Here is a 12,721-nt window from a genome sequence, read left to right as displayed (position 1 = left end):
CTTCCAAATTCCACACTCCACTGTCCTGCCGGTGGCTGGAAGTCAGTCATGGTGGGAGTATTTTCACTGCCATAATCAACAAAAACTCCAGATCAGGGTTTGTTTTATTGCTATTTCATTGAGTATCTAGGCTTAAGAAATGTGGGCAGCATCAATCACACAGACAGAATTGACAAGCGGGTGGTGTCTGCCGAGACTTTGTGAAGAGCACCGAACGACCGGGGAGCCGTTCTTTCCCTGTTTGAAAACCGTCCGGCACAGCTGGTCCGGCCGTGGGCACACGAGTGCAGATCCAACGAGCACCGTCTTGGACGTTTCGTTCTCCTCTTGCTCCTTAGCACAAAGCAAAACGCCAAGCGGTCTTCATGTGTAACCATGCTGACTCACAAGCTGCAACAAGAGGCTGGTGACGTGCAGACACCTGTGGGCACAACCCAGTGCCAGGGCGCATGACTTGCAGTCTAGAATTTGCTGACCGCTCCCCCTGCCCCCCAGCTCCCTCCCCTGGGGACCTTTGCACAGTGAACCAAGCGGACAGCAGCAAACACGGTCCTCTGCCCCAGGCCTCTCTCCGTGGAATCGGGCCAACTTTACTTGAATGTGTCTATGAGCCCAGCTGGTTCAAGGCAGCCAGAAACCTGGCCTCTTTGCAGAGTCTTCGACGAGGAGCTTGCGACACCCTCTTACCTAACACTTCTTCTCTCTTTTTCCTTTTGCATCAGCCCTGGGAGGCCCACTTCGACCCTGGCTCTAGCTTGTGCCTGGCGCCTTCCCGGGGAGTCAGTCTACCTGTATACTCTATAGGAAAATTCCAGAAACGGAGGCCACCAAATTGGGCTCTGATTTGCAAAAAAATAAGGTCAGGGGGAGGAGGGATACAAGAATTGAGCAAATCTTGTCCCAGGACCATAGGCTAGCCTGCAAGGCTGTTTACGTGAAGCACAATCCAAGATGTGAACGTCAAACTCTGTATCGCAACGCCAGGGCAGTGTGAACATGTGGGGCTCCGTGTTGGAAATTATTAAGAGCTTCAAGTTGGGCCCTGGCAGGTGTGGGCTCAGTGGGTTGAGTGTCAGCCCGCGAACCAAAGGATCACAGGTTCGATTCCCAGTCAGGGCATGTGCCTGGGTTGCGGGCCAGGTCCCCAGTTGGGGGGCGCTCGAGAGGCAACCACACATTGATGTTTCTCTTCCTCTTTCTCCCTCCCTTCCCCTCTGTCTAAAAATAAAATAAAATAAATCTTTAAAAGAAAAGAATTTCAAGTTCCAGGGGCCCTAGTGAGGCACCAGTCATGCCCCAGATGCTGCTGGGGTGTCCACGTTCTCTTTTCGCCCCCTCATCGCGGTCCTTCTCCCTCAGGCAGCAGCCATGTTGGGACAGAGTCACGACATGACTCTGAAAGGCGGAAACGAAAAGCATGTCAGTACATTGTAAAAACGCCTGGTTATTCAAGGCTCCCCAGTCGTGCCCGAACCCCCTGCCCTGGGTTCTGAAAACCAAGAGTCAGGAAATGGCAAAATCACACGCCTTTCCCTTTTTTGTCATTTGGTCACTGAGCACCTGGCCTATATACCTCGTGCCGTCCCTGGGGTTCCCCAGTGAGCAAAGCGGACAGGTGCCTGCCTCCCCGTGTAGTGCAGGAAATGACCCGGGACAAATAGCGATGGGCCTGAGTGCACAGTTACAGACTGGGAGAGGGGAAGAAGCATCGTTTTGTGAGCAGACTGGTCGATCGGAGCAGACGGACGTGGCACCAGGGTGTGGGGTCTGGGGTAGTTGTTTCAGAGACAGTTTCCCTCGGTGACATTGGGCTGAGGCCAGAGTAGATGTTTGAGAAGAGGGAGCTGAGTCCGTCCCAGGCAGAGGGCAGGGCAGGGGCCAGGATGGTGGCCTACCCTGGCCACGGCTGCTGCGCGCTCCCTGCCGGGTGCCGTCCTCCCTCCTGCCTGTGCAGGTCTGGACCTGAGCTGCTTCGGCCTGTTGTGTTTGCAGATTCTCTGATTTTGGACAACGAGGAATTGGCAGGACAACTGAAAATGACCAGGAAGAAGGAACACCAGGTCACCAGGTCTTCAAATGGCCTCGTGAATCTTGGCCTGGACATGGGTGACGACATGGTCTTGGGACTTAGCTACGTAAGTTGGTCTCCTTTGCATCAGAGCCCCCAGAAACGGAGTTGGCAGGGTGATCCCAATGCTCAGAACTTAGGTCAAGGCACGATGTCCCGTACGTATTCAACCTTGATTTTTTTAATGGCCCCCAGGCTTCTATAATTAGATAAACCATAACCCTTGGTCATGACCCAACCTTCACGGCTCATGCATGTGTATGTATGTATTAACTATTATCTATGTATCTATGCATTTATTGCATACATATGTATCTATTACCTATTACCTACACATCATAATATACGAGCGCCCACGAGCCCACCAGTGATGTGCCAGATTGGACCTTGACCACCACATCCAGCTGTCGGCCTCCTCCTTCTCCCCCAACCCCTCACCCCTGCCCTAAAGGAACCACCTGAACCCTTCCCCAGCGACCCATTGCTGGGCTTTTAAGGTCATATCACTTACTCCATACAAAATCCCAGAGATGATATATCTCTTTTTTATTTTAGTCACTTCCCACTTTCTCAGAAGGGTAACATCATGTTTTGGGATTTGATTTTTTTACGTACTGATTTCTTTTCAGGAGGTTGGCCCTCGGAGGGTGACTCAGCCTCACATTCTGTGGGCGACTAGCCGTCGCCCCCTCTTCTTGTCTACGTGGGGTGTCTGGCGACAGATGACAATCCGGGGAGGTGGAGTGACCTGCCCAGAGTCACCAAGAGACTTTGGGGCGGAGCCAGGGTTGGCACCTGGTTTTCCTGACTCTTGGCTCAGTGCTCACTCCCTGCCTGCCAGCATTTCATTCATTCATTCATTCATTCATTCATTCATTCTTATTGAGATAGAACTGACATGCAACAGTGTTGCTTTCTGGCGTACAACCTAGTACTCAGTATTTCCGTATGTTGTGAGATGGTCGCCGCCATCAGTCTAGTTAACACCCATCACCGCACAGAGGGACACATTGTTTTCTCATGATGAGAACCTTTAAGATCTCCTCTCTCGGTAACTCCTCGGACACAATGTGCTATTGCTACCTATAGTGGCCGCGCCGTGAGTTCCATCCCCTGCACTTTTTTATTCTGTAGCTGGAAGTTTGCACCTTTTGACCTTCACCCACTTACCCACCGTGTCTGGTGACCACCATCTGTCTTCTGCATCCATGAGCTACCTTATTGTTTTTTTTAAAGATGCGACGTGTAAGTGAGAGCATCCAGTAGTCTGTCCGTCTGACTCTGGAGCTGGATGTGGAAGGACCCATCTTCTGTGGGTGGCTGCTCTCCTGCTCCCTCGGGACAGTAGTTATGAAACTAACGCTCTTTGGTTTTCTTTCCCAAGAAAACGTGTACTCTGGAGGACACGCCCCGGAGCCAGCAGGCAAGGAAGCCGGAGGAGGCAGCGGGGAGTGCAGGGGCCCCCCCTGCAGGGAAGGACAGGGACTGGAAAGTGATGATCCCCTTCCAGCTCAAGTCAAAGTGAGTCCTGGGCAGGGCGAGGGGCAGGCAGCAGGAACCGGCCCCTCCCGATGCTTCCCCTCTGTCTCCTATGGGATGGACATGCCGCACTCTCCTTTCTTTGAAACTCAGTCCCCTGACCACGGGCATTGTCCCACTACCACACGTAACTGAGTCATTAGAACACACCTGTGTTTGTACGTCTGGATGGCCATGTGGCGACTGTTACAGAGTCACACTGTTCATCAGCTCAGAGCCTTGCCCTTGACCTCACTTTCCCTCTCGAGAGCCGGCACCCTCGTGGTGACCGTGTTATCTGCGACCCCTAGGTCTCCTTCCCCTAACCCTATTGACAACGCTGGCCTGTTCTCCTACCTCACGGTGTCCTGGATCACCGGGCTCATGGTCCGAGGCCTGCAGAGACGCCTGGACGAGAACTCCGTGCCTCCTCTGTCGCGGCGCGATGCCTCAGCTCGGAACTCCAGAAGGTGCGGCCTTGCCGGGCGAGCCGCCGGGTTGGTGAGAGACCGTGTCTTAGGGGGAAGGAGACCGGAGATGTTGAGAGTAGGTAGGGCCCACGGTCAGGCAGCCGGGTCGGATCTACCTCTATACCAAGGGCCTCCCTCTCATCTGGAGTTCCCTTACCTGGGGCTCAGGAATCTCCAGAAAGAGCATACATTCTTGAGGCATATGGCTAGAGATTTTTTTTCTGGACCAAGAATTCACATCTTCTGCCCTGGCCGGTGTGGCTCAGTTGGTTGGAGGGTTGTCTCATAACCAAAAGGTTGCGGGTTTGAGACCCCGTCGGATCCTGGGCCCGGCACGGAGGACCCCCGGTCCGGGCGTGCGCAGGAGGCAGCCAGTCGATGTTTCTCCCTCCCATGGAGGTCTCTCTGAATCCCTTCCGCTCTCTCTAAAAGCAATGACACAATGTTCTCGAGTGAGGGTAAAATTTTTTTAAAAAGAATTCACATCTTTTATCAGATTTTCCCTAGGGCCCAGGACCCCAAGAAAGGTAAACATGACACTTCTAGTCCCTTTTGCTTTTCCTCCTGGATCAGGTGTTTATCAGTGTCGTGGGCCCTTCTCTTTGGGGTTGGTGGCTTTGTCTCTCAGTCCCTGAGTCACTGTGAACTGGTTGTGGGATTAACTTTCCTGACTTACTCACCCTACGAGGTAACACGGGGGGAAATGAACTGACCGGAAATTCCCTGCACACTCTTCCCACCTCCAGGTACCTCCTGAGAGTCAGCGGGTGTGGAGTGTCCATTCCAGACTCGTTCTGGGACCTGGCGGCCCCGGGGGGCCCTGAGGAGAGCCTTCAGGGGCCAGGCAGTGTCCCGTCCTGGAGCCAGGCCTCAGGGGTTGGCAAAGCAAATCAGAGTCTGGTTAAATGGCCACCACCTCGCAGGGAGGCACTCATCAAATCCAGAACACGGGACACTCTACACATACCACAGGCTGCAAACACGAGGCCCGCGTACTGAACCCGGCCCTCCACCGGTTTCATCCGGCCCGGCACCCCATTTCTACCGGGTAGCAGTGCCGAGCTCTTGCCCCTAGTTAAGCAGTAGTTACACGTACACAGTCCTAAAATGACATTTGGCCCTTCGAAGGCCACCACGAGGCTGATCTGGCCCCCAGTGAACATGAATGAGTTCAACACCCCCGCTCTGCAGCATAAAAACGCGGTTTCTGTCACTGAAGAACGGCAGAAAGTGCACAGAAAGAGAACCGCTACAGGTTAAAATGAGATGTGAGAGGCCTCTCAGATGTGTTTTTTGAAAAAGATCCTATGCGCCCCGTTTGTATCTTGCGGTAGGCAAGCTACCTGCAAGAAGATACTTTCAAAATGAGATACATTTGAAAACAGACTGGGTGTTCAACACCACAAAGAAATCGTTACTATGTTATTAATGTGTAACTACTGATTGTGAGGAAGAAGTATTGTTATTATGGCTGCTGTGGGGGGAGTGTAAAAGGCTTACCTGGCAGAGATCCACCCTGAGTCCCTGAGATATGTCTGGGATTTGCTTGGCATGTAACGAGAAAAAGAAAAGTGCAGGGGAGACAGACCTGGCCGCTGTCGATGATGCTCGAATGGGTGTTTGCGGGAGGCCCTCTCTTCTGGCCGCCTTCGGCTACGTTTGGGAATTTCTTTAACGGAGCCTGTGCTAGCCAGACCTGGGACATTCGGGGGACACTGGCAGAGAGACTTCACGTGGCTCAACGTTCCTCTTTTCAAGGCTCCATCGCCTCTGGGAAGAGGAAGTCTCTAGGAGCGGGATCAGAAAAGCTTCCCTGTTTCCTGTGTTGCTGAGATTCCAAAGCACACGGGTTATGATCTACATGATTCTGGCCATGTGCCTGTCGGTCTCAAGTGTGCTGGGGCCGGTGAGTGGCGGGCTTGGTGACATCTGGGGGCCCCGGGCTGGGGAGGTCAGCACGTGCCAGTCTGCACCGGGAGTCGGGGATGTGTTTGTCCCCCAGACGCTGCTCCGAACGTGAGGCTCTCAGGTGGGTGGGGGTGGAGTGGAGCAAATGAGAAGAGTGTGAATTCTGCAGCCCTTGCTTGGGTTCAAACCTTGGCCCTTCTGCTCAGAGGCTGGGTGACCTTGGGCAATTTGTTTACCTTCTCTGGGCCTTCATTCATCACGGAGCCCCATGACACTGTCAGAGATAGACGTCCTGGAGATGCTCAGGCGTCACCTGCCTCAGAGGGTGACGTTAAATGGGTTAAGTCTATAAGTACACAGAGCGTGACCTGGTTCATTCCATGCTAGCCGCTCTGAGAAATGGCCAAGCAGCCCCAGGGGATGCAGGTGGAGGGACCTGGTGGTCTCTTCTGTGCGCCCTGCTTGGGTGGAACCAGCTGTTCTAGGTCCTCGGGTTCCTCAGTTCAAGATCCAATCACAAAGAGAGAGTGGGTTGTCCCAGCCGGGGTCGCTGTGGGCCACCAGAGGGGAGGGCAGCGTGGTCTAAACCACAGGCAATGGGGCAGGTGACGGTGCTCCCCAAGAACAGAGAAGTGCTGTGACCAGCTAAGGGGAAAATGGACACAGGATGAGACAACAGTGGAAGTCACCCCGGAGATCACAGAGCACAAGAGTTGGGGCCCCTTGCCTCCTGCCTTCTGGTGGGGCGTGACCAGTGGGAGGTGCCAACAGGAGACTCTCGGGGAGAAGAAAGTCAGGGTAGAAGGTACGTTCCTCTGACCGCCTCCCTGTCCTTCGCTGGAGGCCACTAGAGTCTTGTGAGGGGCCTTTTCTGAGGGGCTCTTCCCCTGGGCTCCAGGAACCCCACCCCTCTCTGTCTTCAGGCCTGGGGTCATGAGTGACCCTCGCGGTCCCCAGGCCCATGGTGCTCCATCAGCCCTGGTGGGTTGCCTCAATTCTGCACACACATTCAGAAATGGCCCGATAACTCCCGGTTACTCTGTGTGTGTGTGTGTCTGCCAGGGCCAGTGAGGAGGTGGCAGAACTGGGGTTCAGATCTGGGTCAGCTGAACTAAGCTTCCCCCTCTTGACTATATGACCCCGAGGCAGGACCCCGAGACCCTGGCGCCCAGCCGGTGTTTGACTCCTCCCCTGAAAGAAGAATTGGAAGGTCTGCACGGCCCGAACTCCCGGCTCTCATTTCAGACGCTGCTCATCCCAAAGATCCTGGATTATTCCCAAGAGCCGTCCAAGGACCCCGTCTACGGCGTGGGTCTCTGCCTCATCCTGCTCTTCACCGAGTGTATGAAAATGATGTGCATGTGCAGCGGCTGGGTCATCCAGCAGCGCACGGGCGTCAGGTTCCGCACGGCCGCCCTGGCCGTCGGCTTTGAGAAGCTGATGCAGTTCAAGTCCCTGACGCACATCAGCACCGGCGAGGTCAGTGCCCGGGCTGCACCCTGGTTGCACCCAAGGGAGACGCACGGGATCATCTTTGGGGTCCACTTTTACATGAAAGGGACTATGTGACTTACGTCGGTTTGTAGCTTGCCCCCCCCCCTTTGTGTCCGAGCTTCCGTGTTCGCACACCGAGGTTTCCTCCGAGCCCCGGCCCTGCCCTCCCTCCCGGTTTCTGTCGGGACCTAATCCGCACGCGGCGACCTTGCGTTAGTCCGAGGCACAGGACGGAACGATGGGGCCTCCACGTGGCAAAACGGCGACCACAGCAGGTCTAGTTAACGCCCTTCGCCACGCAGTTACACGTTTCTTCTTTTGCCTGATGAGAACTTTGAAGACCCACTCTCACGGCAGCCATCAGGTGTACACAGCGCTGCTGTGGCCTCCGACTCCACGCTGTGAGCCGCATGCCCGGGCGACCTATCCCATCACCGGAAGCTGGTACCTTTGACCCCCTCCTCCCACCCCCAGAGCACGTTCCACGTGCCCGGATCGCTCAGTGGGCGTCGTCCCCTCCCGCTGTCCAATCAGCACCACGAAGCGGGCTGCGTCACCGTCCCCGTGTTCCTGGGGAGCTGAGCGAGGCCCAGAGAGACTGAGTAGTGTGGCTGTGGCTGCACAGCTTAGTCGACAGCAGGTCTGGGACCTCGTGGTACCCGGTCCATCCTGGGCGGGCCCATCGGCCTTTCCCACTGACGAGGGTCTGGGATGTTTCCACGGTCTGGCTGCCGTAGGCGGTGCGGCAGGGAACGTCTTATAAGGGCTTCCCCGGCCCGTGGAAATATCTCATTGTGAAAGATACGGCGAAGCTGCCCTCGGAAGGGGCCGTCCGAGTTACACTCCCTCATACACTGAGCATTTTTATAAAGGCTCAGCCTGGGCACGTACAGGTGGCTGGAAGGAGGCCAGGTTCAAGTTCCAATGAAATCATTTCTGAAGGGATTCAAATGGGCCAGTCTGAAAGACATTAATGAGTGGGTTCCTTAAATACGTCCTGAGTTGGACTGTTGGCTTTTGTATAACACCGGGCTCAGTGGTACATGTCGGGGAATCGACAAGAGGGAAGAAGAGTTAAGCCAAAAAAAGAAAACGCAGAGGAGAAAAAAACCCCTCAGGTCCTACCTAAAAAAACTCAGTTATTATTACTATCCGTCATGGCAGGAGTAGAATGGAACAGGGTGGCGGAGAAGACCAGACACTGCTCTCTGGAGTCTGGGTGTGAGCATTAGCAGCAACAGTATCGCCCAACGGAACTCTCCTGGGGCACAGTCCCTGAGCACGGACACTGTATCTCGTGGCGAGTCTCAGCGCCAAGCAGGCGTGGTCATTCTAGGTTTCCAGGGAGCGAGGCTGAGGCTCAGTGCGGTCGCATAGCCCGTCTGGGGTCACCCCCGCAGCTGGGGACCCGCCTCTGGGGCCATCCTGCCAGGAGGAGGCCCGGTGAAGCCGCCTGCCGGGGGTGCACGGAGCCCCATCTGGGTGACGGGAGAGGTGACGCCTGTGCGCTTGGGCTCCATGTCTTCCAGGCCATCAGTTTCTTCACCACCGACGTCAACTACCTGTTTGAAGGCATGTACTACGGCCCCATGATCTTCATCTCCTTCGCGGCAGCGGTCACCTGCACCATCAGCTCCTGCCTCCTGCTCGGCCCCACGGGGCTCATCACCACCGTTTTCTACCTGCTGGTTCTGCTGCTGTTGGTAAGGTCGGACGCGCCCCAGAACCCCCTGCGCTCCCGGGGGCGCTTCTGAGTGGGAACGTTGGCCCTTCGCCTTCCACTCCCACCTCAGACGGTTCTCTGGCCCCAGCGGTCAGCCCAGGGACCTGGAGGTGCCGCTGGCGTCCGTGGCCGCCGCGTAGCTTTCCCCGGAGGGGTGTCCGTTTCGTGCTGTCCTCATAGCACGAAAGCGTGGGCAGCCTCCCACACTTTTGCCCCTTCTCTTCCACCCAGAGCTTGCTGATGTAAGAACACAGACAGCTTTTGACAGCTGGCTGAGCACCAGATTATGGGGACGCAGGGTGCAGGGAGTGGGACTCACATGCTGCCTAAATTTCAGGGGAAATCGAGGGGCCGATGCCTGGATTCCCAGTGCTCTGACTCCCTGAGACCGAGGTCTTCCTCCCTCGGCACAGGGCTGCGGGGAAGGTGGCCATGACCGGTCCAGGGTTAGGATTCCCCACAGCAGAGGTGTCCGACTTCAGTTGGTTAGCCACATCCTGGTTCAGCAGCTAGGAGAGCAAGACGCCCACCCCCACGGGGTGTGGGAGGTGGATGCCCCAGGGCATGAGGGCCCCGGGGTGGACTGGGGCGTGGGGGGCTCCAGAACAGCCTCCAGTGGGGACCTGGACTCGGCCTGCCTGGATTTGAACAGTGCGGGGGGACACCCGGGGGTCCAGGGCAGCTGCGGTTTCCCTTGGGGAGCCCTGCCCTTCCCAATGGACATTCCTGCTGCATCCCGGCCACAGGGGCTCCTAACCCTCAGGTTGGTGAAGACTCACAGGCAGGTCTCCAAGGTCAGCGACCAGCGCATCCGTGTGACCAGCGAAGTTCTCACCAGCATCAAGCTGATTAAAATGTACACATGGGAGAAAGCATTTGAAAAAATCATTAAAGGTACAGAAAATCGGGCTTTCCCCTCAGAGCCTGCGGACCAAACGGGGGTGGGGTGGGGGTGGGGGTGGGGTGCTGAGCCTCCCCCACCGCGGGGATTTCCTCCGTGTTCTGCGGGTGGTTCCGCGTCTTTGCAGAAGGCTAGAGTGCCTTCCCTCAGGGCGTCTCCTCGTTCCCCCCCAGATCTCAGGAGGAAAGAGAGGAAGTTGCTGGAGAAAAACGGGCTCATCCAGAGCCTGAACACCACCATCCTGTTTGTGGCCCCCTCCCTGGCCATGGTGGTGACGTTTCTTAGCCACACAGGCTTGCAGCTGAAACTCACGCCCTTGGTGGTAAGTGTGTGGCGCTGTCTCGTTTTTCCTCTTGTGGTCGACAGGGTTTTTCTCGTGTGCCTTTTCCCAGCTCATGCCCCTCAAAGATCCAGAGGCACTGCCAATGGAGACTAAGAATCCATTTAAAGTTTCCAGGCTTTCTTCCATCCCAACCTGAGGGAGAAACTGGCAGCCCTTGGAGAGCAGCCCTGGGAGGAAGGGAGGCAGGGAGGGAGGGACGAGGCGTCTCTGGGTGCGGGGGAGGCAGAATGTATAGTTGTAACCCCAATGACTCCGACACACGTCTTGAGTTCGGGAACCCAAAATCAATGAGTTTCTCTGATGCCCACAGAGATCCCTGAAAATACCCTTTAAATGAAAAGATCTAGTTTCTTCTGCATTTCTCTTTGTGGCCTGACCCTGGCCTGGGGACAGATCCACTGCCCTTTTGGGTTAGGGATCCCAGGTCTTTGAGGAGAACAGGACAGGGTGTGAGAGGTTGGAATCAGCTCGGACAGCCAGGGGCCTGCACCCAAAGGAAAAGGGGTGTCCCTTGGGAGCCCAAGGCCAAGGGCGCACTGCCCTGGGACAGCAGTCCCCTCTGCTGGGCGCAGGCTTGCCCCAGGGAAGTGCTGGAGTCGGAGGGTAGAAGCAGGCACCTCCAGCTCTGGGATCCTGAAAGCCGGGGTGGTTTCCAATAGTCAGGTAGGCTCCCCTGCGGAAGAGGGAGCCGTGGATCAGGCCTGACGAGTAGGGGCATTTCGAATGACAGAGAATAACGGAACGTTGAAGGCGAAGAAGAAGAAATTGGCTCTTAACAGCAATAATAGTGCCACGCCGTGCAGACAGCGGAGAAAGCTGCCTGGCCCGTATTTCCTTTGTGTTGCCCAGACTCCCTTCTGGTCCCAGGTTTATGGTTCTGGGCAATATGTCCACTGGGGCTCCCCACTGGCTGAGTGACTAGACGGACCCGGCCTTCGGATGGGGAGGCTTTAGACAGCTGCTCTTTTTCACCAGCTGTTTGTCTCCCCAAGACGGCAGTCCAGCCCCTGCCGAGTGAAGGACCTGCTTGTGGGAAACTGCGGGTCGGAATGGGGATCTGCGGGGTGGAGGGGGCAGGGCAGGGCCAAGACCCTCAGCGCCACCCCCCGCCCCACCCCCATCCAGGCCTTCAACGTGATGGCCATCTGGAACATCATGCGGGTATCCATGTTCTTCGTGCCCTTCTCCGTGAAGGGCTTCAGCAATTCCATGTCTGCAGTGGAGAGGTTCCAGGTGAGGGCTTGGGACCAGTGGCGCGGCCCTCAGCACCGGGTGGGGCTCGCCTGCAGCTTCAACCCGCTCTCCCCCGGATGTGGGGTCAGTGGTTACGGGTGGTGCTTGGAGGGCGTGGAGCACCTGGGGTGTCCCTGCGGGGGGCTGAGCGGCTCGGGCGGGACCCCGGGGATGGGGATGGGTCTTGGCTCTCGGGCTCCGTGCGGCTTCTGGGAAAGAGTGAATGAAGAGGGACGTGCTCGGTTATGAAAGAGGGACCCTGCCGTCTGAAAACTGGGAACCCTCGAAGCCTCCCCAGCCGAAACGAGCCTGCTCTCCGTCGATGGTAGTTTTTCGAACTTATCCTGATTATGAGTTCAGAAACCAGTCCCAGGGCCCATCCAGCCAAAGGGGTCCTCATTCCTGCTGGAGTGGGGACCACAGTGCATCCTCTCTGCCTTTCTTCTGTCTGCACAGAGGTTTTTCCTGCAGCAGAGCCCCAGTTTGTACGTCCAGGCCCTGGAAGACCCCAGCAAAGCACTGGTTTTGGAGGAGGCCACCTTGTCCTGGAGAAAGACCTGCCCTGAGGTCGTTAACAAAGCCTTTGAGCTGGAGAGGAACAGACATGCTTCCCCCAAGGGGACAGCCAGGACCCAGCCACCTCTGGGTGCCCTTGGGCCAGAGGACAAAGGGGAAAACCCGGCCCCAGAGCTTCGCAAGATAAACCTGGTGGTGTCAAAGGTAACCTCCCCCGGCCATGTGGGCAGGCTGGGTGCCAGGCTTTCAAGGCCTGAGGCTAGGAACCTGGCCTCGCACACCACCATTTCCTAGGCTAAAAACTGCTTTCTCCAAATCTTCCTTTAAAATACAAAGTTTTCATGGAAGGCACATACTGGCAGTCTTTCACACTTTAGTGTGAACCAGCTGATCATCTGAAATTGTTATGCAATGGAAAACCCCAGAAGAGTAGGCTGCATGCATGCTGGTCTTTGGAGGGACTGAGGACACGAGGAGGGGATGGGGAAGGAGATCACACCAACAATAAGTTCCTAGTATGTGCCAAGCGCTGCCCTACCCCTGAACG

The 12,721-nt window shown here is 56.2% G+C and overlaps 1 protein-coding gene across 1 annotated transcript in view; it reads left to right on the top strand.

Moving 5' to 3' along the window:
- ABCC11 (ATP binding cassette subfamily C member 11) overlaps positions 1-12,721 on the top strand; it is a 42,627-nt gene that overhangs the window by 6,019 nt on the left and 23,887 nt on the right. Inside the window, exons 2-11 of the mRNA XM_037144806.2 lie at positions 1,993-2,135; positions 3,453-3,589; positions 3,898-4,056; positions 5,815-5,962; positions 7,210-7,443; positions 8,988-9,161; positions 9,928-10,075; positions 10,256-10,404; positions 11,551-11,658; positions 12,115-12,378. Of these exons, the coding sequence (XP_037000701.2) occupies positions 2,037-2,135; positions 3,453-3,589; positions 3,898-4,056; positions 5,815-5,962; positions 7,210-7,443; positions 8,988-9,161; positions 9,928-10,075; positions 10,256-10,404; positions 11,551-11,658; positions 12,115-12,378 (1,620 nt within the window). The 5' untranslated portion in view covers positions 1,993-2,036. The remainder of the gene's footprint in view (positions 1-1,992; positions 2,136-3,452; positions 3,590-3,897; positions 4,057-5,814; positions 5,963-7,209; positions 7,444-8,987; positions 9,162-9,927; positions 10,076-10,255; positions 10,405-11,550; positions 11,659-12,114; positions 12,379-12,721) is intronic.

The sequence above is a fragment of the Artibeus jamaicensis genome, unplaced genomic scaffold (assembly GCF_021234435.1).
Source record: "Artibeus jamaicensis isolate MK-2021 breed Jamaican fruit bat unplaced genomic scaffold, CSHL_Jam_final contig_755, whole genome shotgun sequence".
In the NCBI taxonomy this organism is placed as follows: Eukaryota; Metazoa; Chordata; class Mammalia; order Chiroptera; family Phyllostomidae; genus Artibeus; species Artibeus jamaicensis.
This window is presented reverse-complemented; position numbering and strand designations above follow the sequence as displayed.